The sequence below is a fragment of the Haliaeetus leucocephalus genome, unplaced genomic scaffold, assembly GCF_000737465.1.
Source record: "Haliaeetus leucocephalus isolate CR32 unplaced genomic scaffold, Haliaeetus_leucocephalus-4.0 Scaffold151, whole genome shotgun sequence".
Lineage (NCBI taxonomy): Eukaryota > Metazoa > Chordata > Aves > Accipitriformes > Accipitridae > Haliaeetus > Haliaeetus leucocephalus.
This window is the reverse complement of record NW_010972587.1, coordinates 10,491,647-10,512,375: the sequence shown is the minus strand read 5'-3', so window position 1 is coordinate 10,512,375 and position 20,729 is coordinate 10,491,647. Positions and strand designations below refer to the sequence as shown.

Genomic DNA, 20,729 nt, shown 5'->3' with positions numbered 1-20,729 from the left:
CGGTCTCCCGGACCACAACCCCCGCCCCCCCCCCCCCCCCAAAGTCCAAATAAACATCTTTAATTCTGCAGCAGGTCTAAAGCTGTACCTTTTGTGATCTCATAAAAAAGTAACTTGAGACTCTTCCCTTAGATCAGGCTTCAGCATGACAGCTCAGGGTCTCACTGAGCTAGCAGAAGAGCCAAAACATGCTAGAGATTTGTAATGGCAAAAGCTCTTTACAAAGCCCTTTATTACTCCTTGAGAGTGACGCTCATTAGACTGTGAAATATCAAACAGGTCAATCATGGTACCAGCTGTGATGAAGCCACCATTATACTAATACCATGTGGCATCCCAATGGATAGCACACAGAATTCATACCTGCCAGGGTAGTAGTTTATTTTGACCAGCACAAATGCAGGCTTTTACTGGCAGAACTGAGAACCAAATGTGAAAAAAAGTTTTTTTAAAATTAGGAATTCAACACAGTTATCTGGAACATTGCCATAATCTGTGTAAATTAGTATCACTAAATAAAGATTCACCTTCTTCACTCTAAAGATGGTACTACGATTTCTCTAGTAAGTGAGACTGAGAAGCCATCAGAAAGAAATTGTTCTCTCCCCCTCTCTCTCTTGGCAGACTACCCAGTCTACATGAGGACATTAATGGCTTACTGGAAGGCAGAAATAGGTTTTGGCCTACAGTGTTGTTGCATGTTATAGCACATAACAATTAATTTTTAATATAAAATATTGCACTCTCATTTCCTAAGAAATTAGCTTTCAGGCACTTAGATATTATGTCTGAAAAAAATCAGCATCATACTGAAGGTTATATACACAACATAGGTATATATTAAAGGACAATTACTTTCATTAAACAAGGATTATATTGTTAAGCGACACAGACTCGCACACTGGAGTGAATGATCTCGGAAGACCCTTCCTATAAAAACCACGTGGAATAATAAAAAATAAATATAAAAAACCCACCCTCAAACAAAAACTGACTTACAACAATGTATGCTGACAATTCCATTAACCCTTTCCTCTTCTGAGCTTTACTGGGTAGGGAGTAAACATATTTAGGGAAATAAAGAGCCTTAAAGTTCAAGAGCTGTTCTAAGAAAAAAAGTGAACCACTCCCCACACACATTTTTACTGCCATCAGTGCAGTGGAGAAAAACTGTTTCAGCTTATGTAAGAAGGAAGATTAAACTACTCTTGTTACATTTTTTAAGTGCTGTAAAACTATAACATTTTTTTCTGGGTGTGTCACCTTGCACATATATTATATCAATAAGCTACCTAAGTTTCTTTTCTCCATACACAGTTTCCAAATTCAGGACAAGAGGCTTCATCAGCAATACTATAGATCATTTTCACAGATTTTCGAGTGAAACAAATTGCCTCGCTCCAGTGACAAGACAAGAAAAAACCGTATGAGTCAGAACTGTTAGGTCTCTCTAGAACTGTTAGGTCTCTCTGAAGTGAATCAAAGTTTTCCAGCTGATCAGCGAAGCAATCCTTAGTCTTAAGTTGTGCATAAATATTCCCACCCATCTGTAACTTTTGTTGGCTGAGTTACATATTAAAAAAGTACATTATTTCTGAAGCAGACTAAGATCTGTGCATGCAGGTTTGTTGTACACATAACTGAACCACTGATTTAATAAAAAACATGGTATCAAGTAATCATTCATCTTGTGAAAATTTGCAATGGAAGCATTCAAAAACATGACTGTGTTTGGATGAAAAAATACTTGCTCATTTGCTCCTTTCCCTTTCCTCCAAAATATTCTTTCCTGTTAATCCATTTCAGTTTTAAGGTCATGTAATACTGAGAAACAGGAACTGATCTTACAGGTTGACAAAATTACTTTTTCCTTAGAGTATGGAAAAGACTACAGAAGAGTGCCTTTGTTAAAAGAACAACAAAAAAAGAGGAAAACTTATATTCCTAAGTGCCAAAATATGTCCTCTTCTTTTATACCTATGAGAAAGAAAATCAAGTCTTGCTAATACACAGCATGACTACTGACATCTAAATAAGGTAGATGGTTTGCAGGACAGAAATGCATTCTGATCCTTAAAACATATTTAAGTTGTACTGAAAACCCCCATTTGCTAGCTGAGTTCTGAATACCTGAGAAAGGCTGCAATACAGTTTGCAAATACTTAACAAAGGCCATATTTATTCTCATCTCTTGTCTATTCTCCTCATCCCTGACACAGTCACATACTTCATTGCAATTTAACAGTTTTGTTGCTACAATATTCCTCTTTTCTCATGTGTTCATTCTAGCCCAAAAGGAGATGCATATAATATCTCTGGGTCACAGCAGATTAGACATGTAACCAAACAACCTGAGCCACTTACACTCTTAAAAAAAGGACAAAACCAATGCATCATTCATACCATCAATACAGTCTTGGAGGAATCCCCAGGGTATCGGAGACTGAAGACAATCAAAGATCCCAGAAAGCAAAAGAAGGTAAGGGTGGCAACATTTCTAACATCTAGCAAAGACTCCACAAGAGGAATAGTTCCCATTGTCCAGTCACAGCATAATTCTGAGGGGTTGAGAAGCAGCCAAGCATTTACAGGGAGGAGGTAGTTGAAAGTCAGCTGTCTTGCTGGGGATGGACTAACAGCAGCTGGGTTATCAAACCTAAGCAAAAGAAAGAAGAAAAAGGAGCTTTTAATGAAAAAAAGATATGGTCTTGAGCCATTTTGTACTCAGAAACCAGCAAACTTTAGATTCATGGCTAGAACTACCAACTACAGACATGTAAAATGTCCTAATCTTCCTGCATTTGTCAGGTGTGTAACTTGGGAACCATGCACAATGATTCATCTTAGTGTGGGACATAGCTTCCTCCAAGTTTAAGAAACTGGTTTGGGATATAATCAACCTAAGTTCGAAGAAACAGAATAATTTACACCTAAAGTTGGGTTCGGTGGTCCTTGTGCATGTTTTTAATAGTTTGCCTCATTTTTCTAGGAAAATATTAGATTCTTGTATTTCTACGTTGCTCAGACACTTTTAAGATAAATGACAGTTCTTCAGTTCTAACACTATTCATATACACTTAGCTTCAAGCACTGTACCTGAAGTCAACCATGCTTTCTGCATAGTATGTACCTAAAACCAAAAAAATATTCTGTATGCAGAGGAGGAAAAACTTAAGAGGTTTGGAGTATTCAGCCAAGGTTCAAACACATAGCCAATAAAAAATATTTTACTAATAAAACATTTAATTTCTGAATTACTAACACAAACTAACAATCCTAAGTTTTTAAAAATTAATGCCTGCTCAGATATCTCAGTATTTTGGATGTTCTTGTCAACAGGTACTGAAATATACCATTTATCAATTTCAGAAAAAATTTAATATTATACAGTCATTGCTTACCGATATTAAAATGAGTTAATAAACACTTAAGTTGATGTATTTTTGGCCATTTCATTCAGACCTTATTAAGCCACATCTTATTTACCAGTGTCTGTGAATAAGAGACACTTTACTATTACCTTGTAAACACTGGAAGTTGAGATTGGATAACCTGGACTCTGACAACTACAAGCAGCAGTGTGCTGAACATTAGGACTATGAGCTTCAACAGTGTTTGGAGCATAGAGAAAGGAATACTGCCCTTCCCTCGAAGAATCTGTACAGCTGTGTCCAACAACACTGGCAAGGTGTACTGCAAAGGAAAAAAGTGTTTATAATCAGATCGTGTACTCATTAATCCCTTAGATAAATATGAGCTACCTTATCTTTTTTTTTGTCTTGGTTTTCTCTAAATGCCTACTCCCAATAGTTACTTAAGTCACCTCTTCAGAGCTTTCGTGACAACCCCCAAAAAGAAGTCCACTATTCTAATAAAAATAACTCTATTCAATTATTCTTGCTAACATTATCATAGCTGAATTTCTATGCCTGTAGTCCTGTATTTTGCACTGACAGATTAAAAAATTTGTACCATCTTCAGAGACTTCAATAAATCAAGTATGACCATGAAATAAATTTTGAAGAAAAGAAATCACTATTTTTAGAATTATCAGCCCCTCTGAAAACTTGTCCTATAAACAAAATTCCTCAGGAACAGTAGAAATACTATTCACTTCCTGATTGGCCTTGGATTTCTATTTTATGCCTTTATTGCAGTAACCCATCTCTCTCTGCCTCATGAACATTATAATCTTGCACAGTTCCCTATTACATACCCTAAGTTTTTCCCTATGTATCTCTTTCCCTATGCCTTAAAGTCATGTGCTGGGAATGATTTATTGCTTCACATATACTGGTTGGCTGAACTACAGATCTTGATAGGGTTTTGAGAACTGGTCAAACTCTTAGTTCATGCCACACCTGTGCCCTCAGAAGAAGCCTCAGTTTGGATTTTATGTTTTGTACTTAGTTGATTTACACAAACTTGTTAAACTTTCATGAAATTGAGGATCAGATCAAAAGTTACTAAAAGAAAAGGAAGAGTGGATTGAAAAGTACGGTCACATACTGGTGATTTCCTCAGAAATCCAGTTTGAAAATTATATGCTTATTCACTAGTCTTGCAAAGGCAAGTTACAAACACACGTATTTCTGTAAGCACAAAGAAAACATGATTTTGGTATTTTGGCCTTGAATCCAAGACAAATAATCTTTTCGCTTTTACTGGTGCAGTTTTTGCAAAATACTCCTTCAAGTAATTAAGGAATAGTAAACTAGAAAATTTTCTTAGAATATGCAATCATACATTTTTAAATTGCATATGGTTTGATGATTAAAAAGCCAAGAACTATTTCACTGCAGGAACATTTTGTTTCTCTAAACAAAAGAAGTTACTATTAACTTAAGGACTTATCAATGCTTAAGATGAAACCTATCAGATTAGAAGTTAAATTTAAAGCTATTCTTAGAACAACAAATTTCATAAGACTATTACTGATTCAAATAAGACTACTCTACAGTTTCTGGTTATTCATTAGAATGTGATGAAATGCATTTGTATATAATATGTTCTCTATTTACTACAGGAATTAAAAACAAATAATCTCCCATCTTTATGCACCTCAGACTTTTTAATCAAGACTGTTACATGCTAGTCTTTGCAAACCTCAGTCAACTAAAACCTTAGGTTTCCATTAAGACATGTCAATTCTTTACTGAGTATATTCGGTAACATCTCTGTATAAGATGTAAAGGACAACTTAGAAGTCATTGGATTCCCTCACCATGAACCATGCACGTTAAACATTAGTTGAGTCAAAAAAAAAATATCTGAAAAATGTAACAGAACTATAGAGTTAGCCTGAACTGACAAAAATCAGTGCTGAAATATGACACTTCAAAGTACTTAATGTCTCATTACAGAATTCCTGAGAAGAAATCCAATTTATTTTTCAACAGCTTACCCCTTGGGCAACGAATACTTCATACACACAGCATATCCCCACCACTGTTATTCCTTGTTCTTTACACAGTGTTGCAACAGCTACTAGAAACACAGTCACTGCAATTGGAGTCCACACTGCAAATAAAGAAGACGTTATTGAAAATGTTCTATCTTACAACAAAACTAAATATTTAGTAAAATAACCTAAAAACTGTAGACTTTGGCTCTTCATGTTTGAACATGCTATGTTCTATAAACTTATTCAGTATACCAATTGTTATTAAAGGGAAGATGGCCAGTTTTACTCTACAGGAAACAATATACATGTGTCAGTTTTAAAACTGCCTCCCTTAAATTGAAAGAACTAAATGAAAGGCAAAAGACTAATCTATGATAGGAAAACAAAAAACCCCAATCTTTCCTAATTCATCAGAACACTTTTTCAAATGGAATATTTTATAGGGAGTCATGAATTTTCACAAGGTCAATTTGACTTTGGAAAAGAGGCAAGCCTCCTACATCTCCACAGAAACTTTGCAGCTTACTTGTGACCGTCTGTGGCATCTCAGCATACTTCCACTTACTTGCATTAAGAGAAGTCAGTGCAAGAGTCCCCTACTCTTATAATGGAAAGTACTATTACATGGGTATCTTGGGGCTAAAGGGGTTTTGTACACACTTGCTGAATAACAAATACAGCCATATTACCATTTTAAGAGCTCTATTATCAGGGATACAGAAATTAAGTTATGTATATATTTGTCAATCATTTACCTATGGTATTATCTGGCCCTTTAGATTTTGTATATGACAAAAAAGCAGCTAGAAAAAAGATAGATGATAAAAGTTCTGCTCTGCCCACAACTCCAGTTACCTGAAAAAGAAATAAAAACAAGATTATTCTTCTAGTGACCATTCTAGTACTGGAATAGTGCATGACTGATATACTATCAAGATATGCATAAACAAGATCTGTAAACCAAGCAAAAAAGGCTAAGAACAGTAAGACTGCTTTCAGTTCAACCAGTACTGAATTCAAGAACAGGATGATACAGGTGGCTGGTGGCCACCTTTGGCTGATGTACCTTTTTTTATCTCTAGTAACACCAGCCACAAATAGCGTTTGAGGCAGAATTTGGGCATGATAACAACTGCTTTCTTCATACTACTTGGAAGAAACTAGCTTTCATCAATAGAAGCTTTAAGTGAAGCCTGACACAGACCATTGTATATATACATCCTACATACAGTGGCATATAAAAACTATGATTGCTATTCTTGTTCATACCTTTTCTGAGTGAACAGATCTGAATCTGAAAGAAGCATTCTCTTGACTGGTACTATGGCAGCTCTTAGGTGAGCAGTCAAGAGTTACAAATAAATTGATGGCAAGCTCTGTGCAATGGAGTTAAAGAATTACTCAAGCTTTACTACAGGTCTGACAATTTTCTGAATGATAATTTGGTTGGCAATATTAAAATTGCAGGTAATGCCCCCTTTGGTAATAAGACAGAGAGGAATGGATTTTATGAAAATTTAGAGAAGTGCTAAAATCCATAAGGGAGAAGATTGTTTCAGAATCCCCAATGAAATACAGATTAATTTCTATTTCAGGAGCTGTTTTCAAAAAACACTAAGGTGCAACCAAGAACCAGAGATGGAAGACAGGTCGCTATATTAATGGTTACTGCAGTAGCCACTGTGCTGACCACAGTACCGTTTAGGCCTGCCTTTCTTCCTCATTTGTCCTCTTCTGTAATGCCTCTGCATCCAAAATTCTGCAAGTAAGCTGGCTGAAAAATGGCATGCTATCCCAAGGTAGACAGTCATATTTGGCTAAGGAAACCTCATAGCTCACCATTTAATTATGATGATGCTGAAAACTGACTTTCAGCCATCCAGATCCAGCTGGAAGTATTTATTGCTAGGTACATTCTTGGTCAAGCATGATTGATCCAGCACAGCATAAAAAGGGAAAGTAACTCAATATCCAAGGTCACAGTGTACAGAAAAGTATCCAAATCTGAATCTGAAATCATGTTCTGGTGCTTCCATTGGGACTACTGTACGTTTACAAAAGGACTCACTGAATCATGCACTGACAAAGCATGTTTCAGAGTTTGTGTTAACATTTTTTGATAGTATACAGGTGTTTGCTTCCAAAACGTCTTAAGATGTTTCAAGGATTCCTGGTCTGGGTTTCAAAATTGTACAACATTAAGACAGAAATTCAAGAGAACTTTGTCTGTAGATTAGTTGAGAGAGATCATTAGCAAAGTAAGTGTGCTGGTGTGCCTCCACAGTCCCCTGCCAACAAAACAGAGATTCTATTTCTGGATACAAAGGTGACTTATGAGAGAAAATTCCAGCATTCACAAGGTTAGTTCACATCCCATAGCTGTAAAGGCAGTCAACATGCCTCTGGCCAGAACAGTAGCAAAGTAGCTAGAAAGTCTGAACTGGAATTCTAAAGACAAGGACAAATGAAACTATGATGCTGTTATTCAACCCATTTCCTCAAAAATTCTTCTTCAGAAAATGATCCACTACCACCGTAAGAGTCCAGCTTCTCTCTGAAGTCAAGCAGAAAATTATTTTTTACTTGTCCTGCTCTGCTAACTTTTCCAGGAAAAATCCATTTATTATAAGATAGGTAAAGGTTTGAAATGTTTACGAATTGCATCTGCTGTTTCAAACTCTTGTGCAGGGGAGTAATAAGCAGAACACTAATTTGAAGGAATTCAAATCAGATACATTTCAATTATACAAGATACAAAAGGTGCCATCAAATGATATAAAAACTGGGAATGAGATCTGTTTTTGAGTTTTCACTAAAATCTGAATAAGTTAATCGGCACACAAGTCCCCATTTCTAAAATACAGGTCATTATTACCTCCTCTTTTCCATGTATGGAAACTTCCAGTTGTTTTGCCTTTTATACATGTGTGTAAGTCTCAAATGCCAACTCTAAGAATCCTTTCTTGGTTGCACATTAGGCAGAATTCTCAATGCAAACACTTGAAAGGATAAAATGCACTGTTTCTCAAAAGCAGAAAGCTGAAATTGAAAAAGGCGGGGGAAGGGGGAAGAAAACCCCTTAACGGATTCTTCACTAAGTACCTAAGTACAACAGCAGGGAAATTCAATTACAATTGCACTTCAATCTCAGAGTCTTTAAGTACTTTAAGTACAGCACTAAGTTCTACCAATCACATAGTCTTAAAGTGCCCTCATGTGGCCAATATCAGGGATTACACACCTATTACCAAATTGCTTCGTAACTGTATTTTCATAACTTTGTAATATATTGTCTTACACAACAAGCTTTCATTATGCAATGTTTTTAAGGATTTGTATGATACTTTTTACTAACTCTATTGCATAGTACTAAAAGCAACTCTGTTACTATTATCTCATACGGAATCTGACAGGTCAAACACGATAAAGAATCATCATATCCCCCCCCCCAAACACACACAAAAAAAAGGGGGGTGGGGGTGGGGATAACTCCTCCAAAACAGAAAAAGGTTTAACCATTTTCTGGTTTTGAAAATCAGCTAATACTATAAGAAAAAAGAGACTGAGAACAGGCTTTGCAAAACCTGTGAAATGGAAATCCAGGAAAGCCAATCTAAGTGGTGCAGAAATAGCAGCAGAGAATTCCACAAGTCTGCTTTATCAGTGTTTCTGACAGAAACAAATCTAATGAATGGCAATCACAAGACTCCATTTACTCCCCAACACCGCAAGCCTTGTTCACCATTGTAAAGTATATAATCAGACAGCTTGTATAAATAACACTTTTCAAAGCAGTGAAAAACTCCTTCAGAATCAAAGGAAAGGTAAATATGCGAGGAGAGAAATGCATTTCCTCCTTCTTATATTGGGTATGTTAAAAAATGGAAGGTTCAAACAGAATGGCCCTAAGCTGGATGTAGCATAGCAACAACAACGCTAGAAAAACTCCTGATGAGATAAAGATATTGACATAAAAGAAAGTGGGTAGAACTAGCTGGATGGGAGTGCTTAGCGATTCTGAAAATTAAGAGGTATTCATAGTATTTGCAAAATATGATACTGGATGAATCATCACAGAACACAAATATCTATTTAAGCTAAAGTAGCCATCATCATAAAAGCCAATGTTCATAGCAGAGACCTAAGTTATTAAATAACTAAATTAATGTTTCTTGAACTATTTTTCAGTAGCTGCAAGGAATACCAAACAACTCAGGATTAAAATTTGTCACCTCCACCACTTATTGCAAAGGGCAGAGTTAAGTACAAGGAAAATCACATACTTTTTGGAGTTACAATACATAAACAGATACAAAACCCATTAAATCTAAGGTTAATTAATACAGCTTGAACAAATTAAACACATCACAGCTATACCTACCGCTTCAGTATGTATTGGGTGCACTGCAAAGAGCAAGGATGCAACTACGCTGCTCCTGTTGTCCAGAAAAAGCTTACAGACCTTGAGGAAGACTACACAAACCACCACATGAAAGACCAGATTTAGGAAGTGGTAAGAAACTGCATTTAACTCGCTGAACAAGTAGTTTAAGCGAAACGTAAGAACTGTAAGGGGACGATAAGATTTATGACTCCTCTCCTACAAGAAAATAAATAAATAAATAAATCAGTCACCACCAACTTACAAAGGGACTTTTACCCCAAAATATCTTTCTAAAAATCTATGCATAGATGATTCCCCCCTCTATTCTCAGGCATCTACCTTTAAAATAAAGACCTGTCTGAAAAACAGTAATACTAAAAAAAAAACAAACAAAAAAACCTAGTAAATTAAATGAAAAAATCAATGTAAAATTAAAATGTTAAACAGATACGTTAGTTCTGACTATTTTTCCTACTTCCATATAGTTTTAATGTATTATTCAAGTATTTTGATTACTCTGCCATTTCATGTTTTAGATCAGTATTTTATAAAATAAAAATTTGGTGTGCTCAGCTAAATGTATTATTTACATATTTTCAGTATGTCTACCAGTCAATATGTCTACATTGCCAGTTACTCCATTCATAAACCCTTTTGAAAACTACAATTAACACCACCTTCCTGTTCCAAAAAGCATTTGTCAAGCCTATGTCGGTAAAACAAAGGAAGAAAATCTAAGAAAAAACTGGGGGGGGAGGGGGGGGCTGGGGGGGGGAGGTGGGACAGGGAACCAAATTGCACAGACAGACAGACAAAAACACAATATAGGAAAAAATATTTTAAAAGACATGAATGATCAAATTAATCTGACTTCATTTAATTAAAATTAACCTGACTTTCAGTTATTTTTAAGTGCAAAATCAACACTGAATGAGATGGCTTTCTCCCGCTCCACATGGGTAGGGTTTTTTGGACTAAAAACATGTTGAAAAATGCTACTTAAAATTTTATTTGGAGGAGTTTAGGAAACCACTTACTCTCAATGACTACAGGACTAGATGGCATCTGAAAGAGTCTAGAAGCTTTCATTACAGTATTATATGAAAATTATGTACCAAAGTCTATTTGTAGAGCTAGCAATTAGTATCTCACAAGGAACTAACCCTGTATGTTACAGACATAAGAAAAGAGAAGTTTACAAGGTGGAATGCCTTGATAGGCAAAAAACCTATGAGTGTCAGAGAATTTTTATTCATTTGCTCAGCAATGGCACCATTTCTTTCTAAATTATATGTAAAACCTTAGCCATTGCCATTTAACAATGTTTATCATCAATTTTAATGCCAATGCAGCTTTTCAGATAAAAACACAGCCACTCTACATGGGCTACAAACCAAACCCTCTGAATTCACATAAACATACTCATTCAAATAAATGTAATGGATTCAATACTCATTCTCTAACTCCTAGCTTTGTTGCTTAAGAGTGTTATCTTTCCTTCCAGACTGCAATTAGAAGTAAATACCCTTGTATGTCGATGTCTAGCTTTTGCAGGAGGAGAAGGCAAAATGGTCAGTTGACTAATTTCAATAATGGAATTAGGTAACACACAGCATCTTGAAGCGTGATACAACATGACTTCATTTTCTTTCAAGTTCTTTTTTTGAACAAAGGGAAAGAATATAAGCAACAGCTGTTCGTGATCTTATAGTACAAAACACTACCACCACCAAATTCCATCAGAAGCAAACTATTCTGTTAAAACCACATTAGGGAAAAGAAGTGTAAGAACTCCCTTCAAGGTTTTTTTCCATTTCCTAAATGTCTCAGTATTTCACAAACAGTTTACCTCAGACATTGGAGTGCCCCAGAAGTCATTCTGAAACAGATTTTTTAATGGAGTAGAAGGATGCAAGTCTTTATTGTCCAAAATCGCTGAAACATCATCAAAAACAAAGCCACAAAAGAGGCTGTTCCAGTAGCAGGCTGCCACCACACCAACTATTAGTGCTGCTTCCTTCAGGCTTACATCAGCCATCTTCTCTAAGAGTTTTCATGGACAAAAGCTGAAATATATGGACAGAAACTTGAGTAGTTTTACTGATTAAAAACTAAACTTGATAAATAAAGTCAAATTACAACATCCGGTATTTTAGAAGTTAATGACACTACATATCTAAAAATCAGTAAGATAGAAAGCTCTCCTAAAGTGTCATCCATCTTACACAACTTAGTGTTTAAAAGAAACACTCTCATTAAAAAGTCTCACCCCTAAAAAGCCCTCATATGAGCTAGATACACTGCTACATTTCATGTTTTACTAAAAATGAAGATTGATGATAAATTGTGATGTAGTTTTTAGCAGACAGCTATGCAGTTCAAGTGAATGCTGCAAACTATGAAAAATAAGTTCTCTAGAACCCTGAGTCGTTTAACATACTGACACAGAATACTAAGTTACCAAAAAGGCAGAGAGTGTGTTAATTACTCATGTTTTTTAGGATAAAGGTGTTTCTCAAAATATTTCAAAAGCAATTAAAAAAACAAATTTCAAACATTCTGAAGAACAAACAGGAAATGAAGAACTTCATAAATACAGGTGTTCAAGAACAGGTGAAGAAGGACATTAGTAATAATAGTAAGTTAAACGTACCATTGAAGCTCACACTTTGTTCATTTGCATTCTTCATAGAAGTTCATGAAAAGTTTTTTTTTCTCAACTCTGCCAATTACTCCAATGTCACTGAATATTCATGAAAGTCCTGTCTAAAGAAAAATAGCATGCAAAAAAGACACTACAAATGAACTTCATCGTGTTATTTTCTCTCATCTTGCATAAACTTCCTAAGCCCTAGACATTATTAAGCAGCAGTTTTATGATTATTTAAAAAATACATGGGTGACCTGATCAAAAGGAGAAATTACTATGTATTGGGTTGTTTGAAAACACTGTTCTCCCTTGGAAGAATAAGAAGGTAACTACAGGTCAAAGGCATTCTTTTTGACCACTGGATGACACAGCATGTATTACTGGCAATTGTTGGGATCAAAGATATTGGAAAGGTACAGACAGTTGAACGCTGACTTAGTTTTGTGAAGAAGGAGAGATGACTGAACAAAAATATATAGCATTTTCCCCAAAACCAGAAAGGGATAACATCTGTAAGGGCACAGAACAGCTAATATTAGCCGGATAACGTGGACCCATAAATATGTAAAAACACCAGCCTTATGTCTATCAGGGCTCACACATCAAAGTTGATGAGTTATGTGGAAGCTATAGTCTCTTTTGTTGTCCTAAACCCTGAAAAGCTAGTGATTTTTTTTTGCTTTGGTTTGTTGGGGGTTTTTTAATTGTGTTCAGGTTTAAGTATACTATCTTCTAAAAAGAGGTCACAGAGATACCTCATTCAGATAGGTAATCTCAGCTGTGGTTTGCAGCCTGGGCCTGAGAGCATGACAATCGCCTATCACAACTAGTGGTAAAGGAGCAGTGGTACAGGAAGGAATGCATGTGCAACAGGATGCAGGTGCAATTAAACTAAAAACCAGGACAAAGATCATTTAAAAGGAATCAAACCAATCCATTCAGTGCTACTCACATAATGGCAGTGAAGGTGTTTTCTTCTTTTGTAGTACTTGGAGCACTGGCTATTGGTGTTACTTCTACCAAGGAAGAGCCTTTTTTCAAAGCTGCCACAACCTTTGTAATAAAACAAAGAAAAAACCCCACAATGTTAAAGGGTGCTGCTACATCTGTTTGCCAGGCTGGATCACAGTACTTTAAAACACTAAGCCAAGGTTAAGTCTGAACACATTTATGGTCTTCTTGGAAGCCAGAGAAATCTTATTTAAAAATAAAATAAAGCATACTGCAGGAATACATGAAAAGACAGCCCACTTTTGAACTTCAACTCACCAAAGTTTTTTAGTTCTGCCCCCAAAGAATGTGGAGAAGAAGAAACTGCTGTTCCTCACCCTGCTAGAAACAAAGTTTGAAACTCGTTATTTGCAACGGGTTATTGTATTGGTTGAAGCAGCAAGCCCTTGCAGATACTGCTTTACATAACAAGGAGTAATTCTGAGCTAATTCTTTAACAATCCTATTTCAGAAACAGCTACTGCTACCCAATTAGGAAAAAAAAGGATAGATTCCTAAGTATAGCTTCCTATCAAAAGGAAAAACTTAACCAACCTTAATTGCTAGCTCCTCAAATACTTTTTGTAGGTTTTTACTTTTCTTTTCCCTACACAGAATATACGTCAAGACAGCTACTCTACTTATCCCTTAATCCTAAGGCAATTCTGATGCTTTCACAAGCCTTTCTTTTTGCTCTAAATTTCTAGTATTTCTTCCACTCAGAACTCTAACTTTACACCACTACTGACCATGCTGTTCCCTGACAGAAATACATTACATGCCAACTGTAGGGAAAATACTGTTTTAATTTGAATGAAAGGGAACTCTTACACATAAAGAAATAAATTAAGATTTTTAGCTACATCCAAAGTCAGGTTTAAGTGGCTAGCCCACCATCAGAGAACGCTGTTTAAGAACTCCGGAAAAAATTCACTTTTAACATCACAATTTTTTAATTTGAAATTTGCCCTCTCCTTTACATGCACATTTCAACCACAGACATGATTGCAAATACATGCAAATATATGGCTATAATTTGGTCTTTCAAGCCAAACATTTCAGCCACAGACACTCCACATAATTCTGAACAGCTTACTAAATTTACTGTAAGGAATGAACATATGCAACAATGCATTGTTCTGGTTTTAGTGGCAAGTCACAGAACACTCTGCTTGAACTCTGCCAAGCTTGGTAACCTCAAGTGCATCACACATCAAATTTTTGTTGTTGCACACATCAAATTGCAAAAGCACTAGGAGGTCTTGGCAACAGACAGGCATAATGGATATCTGAACAGCCCCGATTTTCCAGCAATCTGCTTCCAGGGCAAGCAGAAAGAGAAAAATGGGAAATGCAAGGCCACATACAATCTGTAGATTGCACAAAACTGTAGCACGGATGCTTTACTACTTCTGACTGGCATTCTGGCATTCCAAGGTCTTATTTTCCTAAAATTTACTGTAGAGATACATGAAGTTAGGAAATTACTTTCTCCACCTGGTCCAGTAACAGGGTAGTTTAATGTTCTTGCTGAATTAAAGCATAAATATGGAAGAGATGTTTTTCCAGTCCTTTATGTTAGCATAACAAGGCAGATTTCGAGGAAGGCTAACCATCAGAACTACTAATTCGTATCTGCTACTACAGCTGGGTCCACAACCAAACTCCAAGCTTCAAACCTGCAATGACCATTAGCATGTTGAAAATGCAAGACTAAAACTGAGGGAGGCTTATAAAACCTCATCTGTACTTGGTAAGCCAGGCAAAAGTATGTCTGCCATTAATCTCAGTGGAAAACAGCAATTGCTATTTGGCAGCCAACACTCTTTTCACGCCAACTATCTGTTACCAGTTTGATGTTGGAAAGTAAGAAGCCATATAAGGAGTATGCAAGACTGAGAACCTCACAGATCACAGATGTGCAAGAGACTGCTGAAGCCTTGGTGTGATTGGGGTCCTCAAGTGAGTGGATATATTCCCCTTCTTGCCCAACTGACATGTTGAAATTTGCTATCAACCCAAGTATGGTCTTGGAAGTGCCAGTATTTCACCACTCCCAGTGATGGATGTATTGATAAATACCCGTAAAATGCTGCCTAACAACTTGTTTGTTAATACTGGCTTGCTGTAGTGGAGAACCACATCACTGACTGCTCCAACACATGTAAACAGATTGACTGTCCCTCAAGTTATTTTTTCATCTCGCCTACCTGCTACCTTCACAGCTTGCCATACTGCCCATCAGATACCTTAACCACCCCTTGGGCTGTACGGCTGCCAGTTCATGGTCTATGGAACAGGCACAGAGCCCCCATTTGACTGGATGAAATCAGGACAAACACATACTTTATTACCAAGATTTCTGTTGGATGTTTTAATTTACAACAATATCTGACCATGTCATGAAAAATATACAGCTTAAAACAATAAGCAGCAAGATAAGCCTTGTGAGAAACTGCACGATCATGAGGCCTGATTGCGGAAAAACAGAATGCCCAAGCTGTGCAAAACACCTGATTGTTAGTCTAATTTTCTAAAGGTGTTTGGCACAGAAATCTGTGGTTTGCACTGTACTGTTTTCATACGCATACAGAGACATTAAGTGGAAAGGACAGACAAGAACCAGAGCTCTCAAGCAGGTTTGGCTTGTAAGGCATGTCATTTTCCTTTTCCAACTTCTTGAGAACCCTCTACCAGTTCATCCAGTCTTCTACTTCAAGAACTACAGAAAAGAGTAACACATAACAAAAAAACCCACAAAAACCCAAACCAACCCAAACCAACCAAACACCAAAAACTTTTAGAAAAGTAGGAAAACAAAATATTTCTCTACAATCACTACCAAATCCATGACACTACGGATGGTTTAGCACAGCATACTGCAAAATATAGTAGTCTGCACAAAAAAATTCAACACAAATGAAAAATGCATAATGATGTATCCTCAATTGGGAGATTTGGGAGTGTGGAAGCCATTTTCTGCCCACATGAATTTAGGAAAATTTAGGAAGTACATATTTAGGCAGGAATACAGCTGCAATCCCTAGATATGCAACAGCTAATTAGCACTCCATAATTAGCTATCACTGAATAAACATGCTATCTGCCACCTTATATCAACAACAAACCCTTGCAGGAGCAAATATGTTTGTGTTGATTAGACACATCTTACTACCTAACTTTAGAAACTTGAACATAACAGTTAAAATTTTTCTTCTACTGGGTAATGGCACTTTTATACCCTGAAGGGCATTAATAACAACTTCTGTTCCAATCAATCCTACTTCAAAGAAAATGTTCTATGCAAGTTACCTTTTTCTTCTTTAGGAAAAAAGACATGGGTAGTGGCAGTAATAGAGAATTTGAGAACCACGGCACTTCCATATGGAAAAAAGCTTGTACAATCTACTTAATCCTGCTCAGGATTTCCACAGAAACTGACAGGAACAAACATGATCATTAAAGCTCACCTCAAACAGATGTCACAATTGCAAAGTTTCAACCTGTTCCAGCTTTTGTACGCAACCTCTTACTACTCCTGAAAATACCCAGCATAATTGACATATTATTGATGTCAAGCTGTCAGGAAACTTTTTTAAAAATTCACCTTATTCACTGTCCATAACAGACTATTAGTTACTACAATCTAAAGACTGATTTATTTTTTTTTGTATCTCATATTTGGAGAATATTTTCATTCACATTTTATTAAATATTTGTAGATATTAAAAATATACCTGACACTTTTCAGTCATACCAAGATGTTAGCATTTTCAACCATAATCAAACTGCAGCTGTTCTCTGAAGATGATGATGTAAGCATCAGTGAAGCAACAGTCTGCAACTCCATAGAGTCACTTTGATGAACAGTGCTTTGAGTGTGCAATGTGAAGCATAATTATTATGTAAATCTCAAGGAACTTAATTTTGTGTTATATTAATTAGGCTACTGGAAACAAAAACCAGGCAATTTGCATATGGATCAGGCAGCTTCCTGAAAAGCTTTGAAAACAAACTAATGAGCATTTATGCACATACCTAATCATAAAATGCGGGCTTCCCACTCTCCTGTTTGGAGTTCTAAAGCCAGTGGAGAGATGGACATACACAAAGGAGCTGCCAAAAAATAGTCGTGCATCTCATTTACTCTGGAGACATATACTTTGATAACCATTGAAGGTCCTGAACTGTTTAAAACATACTTACAGTTCATACAGAAACCCATCAAATTATCAAAGGTGGAAGAAAACAGAGAACTGTTAAAACCACTCCTAGATTTATTTTTTAAACAGGTGAGCAACAAGTTCATCTAAGACCTGGTGGCTGAATTGACGAATATCAGCAGAGATATACACAATGAGTTACTAAACCCAGCAGTATAATCATTTAAAAATGGCGTTTTAATTCCGCTTCTGAGGCTCTGCTAATGTCCTCATTTGTCTTGCCTACCTGCTACCCTTTCTGTATTTTTATTTTTGGCTAAATTGAATATTGTTTCTGCTGACTTGATACGAGTGTTCAATGACAGAAAGAGATCATCATTTTGTTTCTGTTGTTCCCTTCCAACACAGCCTTTAAATTTATCTTCTCCTAAAAATGTCACTCCAACATACAGCTCCAGTATGAAACAACTTAGATGCACAGCTGAGATTTAATGATTGGGTTTGAACCTCATATAGGTGAAGGCAAGCAGTATTTGGGAAGATAGGAGGAGGAAAAATGCAAAACATGCCTGGATTCCCATTTCATCTTGCTGAAATCCTAGAGCAGAATAAATATAACACGAAAAGTTTTATTGTGGCAACCTTCCTCTACAAATACTACAGGATCAAGAGGAATGGGACTAAACTGAAGTACTCTTCATTTCCCAGCAAGGCAATGGCCCCCAGCCTTCTCTTCATACAGTTCTGAAGCATCAACTAGATGAGGAACGGCAGCTCTGACATGGAGTCAGCACACGTGTTGCAGGCCAGAGGAAAGATTTCCCGGGGGGAAGACTGTGAAGAGATGGCTGGCAAGCAAGCAGCTGAACTAACACTCGGGACGTTTTAGGGTACTCTGGTATAAACAAGGATTAAAACATAAAACAATTTAAAAACAGGCGAGATGAAGATACTGTTTTAGGTGGTGGTTTACCTTCATTTTGTTCAATGCCACTGATGCAACAGCAGTTGAAATACAAACCACAGAGATATGGTTTGTATTTTAAGGTATTTTATCGTTTAAAATGATTAGCAGGACCTCACACTTCAAAGTCAAACCTTTAGGGTTTTGTTTTGTTTTTTCTACATGCAAACAGTAACAAAATAACACCTTTTATATTTAGAATAACTACATAAAACACGATTTGTTTCCTCATAGGACACTGATGCAAAAATAGTGTCTCTAAAATAATTCTGATCAACACTCCCAGTGTTCTAGAAATACAACAGCAGAAACTGCATGTTTGTTAACTCCAAAGAATAAACAAACAAAAGCTACATGGGTGGCATAAGCTGAAAAGACAGCCTTTAGACTCTGCTGTGCATGTCCTTATTTAGCATGCTTGGTCTGTATATGAGTTCTTGTGGTATTTTTAATAACATTCCACTAGGTCTTTCATATTGCAGTTTTTGTATTAGGTCTTTGAAATGGCATAGTGTTATCAAAACTGTGCTTTAACATGGATGCCTAACTCTTCTATCAGGGTAGGTCAAGCTGTGTACTACGGAGCTAAAATGTTCTTTGGTTCCAGAACCACAAGCAGGTATTCCCCACTAAAAGAAGATCCACTTATACAAAGGTTGTCACGCGATTAGATGTGATGCAGAACAAAAGAAAAACCAATTCATTTGCTCGAAGCCATTCTGTATTTTAAACCTTTTCTCATTTTGTGTGGGGTTAATACCTCCATTCTTTTCACTCTTTTTTTTCACTTTTGGAAGTTTTCATGCCCACCTCAAAATCCCTTTTAGTTCTGCATCAATCTTCTTTACTAGCTGCACTACACAATTATAACCCAGATGTGGTTTCACCACCAGTATATGTAATGGTGTATTTTCTGTTGATTCTGTAAGTCGAAAAAATGCTGAAGCACATTAAATAAAGCACATTAAATAGCTATACTGGCCTTAACAGCTTGTTAACATTAACCTGATGAAGAGGATTAAAAAAAAAGAGTTATTATTCGAAGCATCCTAGCATCAATGGATTATTTTATTTTCTATATCACAGGAGGATCCATTTCCTGAAAGCTCATCTTGTAGCAAGGCAGCATCAGTCTCTGTGGATCACCTGCTCCACCTATAGAAGTCCCTCCTGCTAAGAAATCATTATTTTACACTTGACCATAATGAATTTTATTTTTAGTAACACTTCCCATTCATGAAATATAATCCGGTCTCTTTTCCTTCCCTAACCACACAGTTTGCTTTTCCTACCCAGTACAGAGGTGTAATTAACCAATCTCTGGCTGACTTATAAAAGTCTTTGTTTTCAATCAAGTATTAAGAGTTACGCCACTTCTGGAACAAGTTGCGTAACTATAAGGAGTGCCAAGCGTCTTGCGTCTTGTCAGCCTCAATTAAATATCAACACTAATCAGGAGATAGCAAAGAAAAAGAAAACAATGAATAATCCAGGAAACGGCAAAAGTCCAAAGGTGACATTATGACCACCTTTCTCTTTCCATTAAGAAAAAAGCAAATCCTCTTCAGCTCTCCACAGCCACTGAATGAATACGAAGGTATGCACACACCCCGATCGGTTGCTGGGTTTCCGTCTTTATTTGAAAAGCCGCGTTCACACCCATTTACCCCAAAACACAGGATCCCAAACTTTTGGGGCCACCGGACCGCTACCAACGCTCAGACTTCCTCGCTGGCCACCAGTACCCGATGGCTCCGAGCAGTTTCTAGACGCCACCTTTTCCTTGTCACCGCTCTGCACGCTACCTCCGGGGCTCCGACTCTCACCCACCCGCCCATGAAGCACGAACCTGCCCGGGCGGTACTGCAGCCCTCCCCTCAGCCGGTGGTGCGGGACGTTACCCGCAGCCCTGGGGCGAAGCTGGAAGCGTGAGCCCAGGCCGGCGGGTGGGCCGCCGGCGGGAAGGGAGCGGGCCGAGGAGCCAGGCCGCGGGCCCGTGCCCCCCCTCAAGCGGCGGGGAAGCGCGGCCAGGGACCGAGGCCGCCGCGGAGGGCTCACGGAAAGAAAGAAAGAGAGAGAGAGAGGACCACCCGCCGCCCCGGGGAACTACCGCGGGCAGCAGCTAGGCCGGTCCCAAGCCTCCCACCCCCCCCAGCCCCCCTCGGTGAGGGAAC

General features: G+C 37.3%; 1 protein-coding gene across 2 annotated transcripts in view; it reads right to left on the bottom strand.

The window, feature by feature from the left end:
- TMTC3 (transmembrane and tetratricopeptide repeat containing 3) overlaps positions 1–13,767 on the bottom strand; it is a 27,147-nt gene extending 13,380 nt beyond the window's left edge. The window contains exons 1-9 of one of the 2 annotated variants that reach the window (XM_010561844.1): positions 13,708–13,767; positions 13,391–13,491; positions 12,442–12,554; positions 11,638–11,854; positions 9,786–10,004; positions 6,160–6,259; positions 5,405–5,520; positions 3,521–3,693; positions 2,404–2,656 (exon numbers count right to left, since the gene is read on the bottom strand). In XM_010561844.1, coding sequence (XP_010560146.1) covers positions 2,404–2,656; positions 3,521–3,693; positions 5,405–5,520; positions 6,160–6,259; positions 9,786–10,004; positions 11,638–11,826 — 1,050 coding nt within the window. In that variant the 5' untranslated portion in view covers positions 11,827–11,854; positions 12,442–12,554; positions 13,391–13,491; positions 13,708–13,767. The remainder of the gene's footprint in view (positions 1–2,403; positions 2,657–3,520; positions 3,694–5,404; positions 5,521–6,159; positions 6,260–9,785; positions 10,005–11,637; positions 11,855–12,441; positions 12,555–13,390; positions 13,492–13,707) is intronic. The other variant, XM_010561845.1, reaches the window with a different exon arrangement.
- Between the last annotated feature and the right edge of the window lie 6,962 nt (positions 13,768–20,729).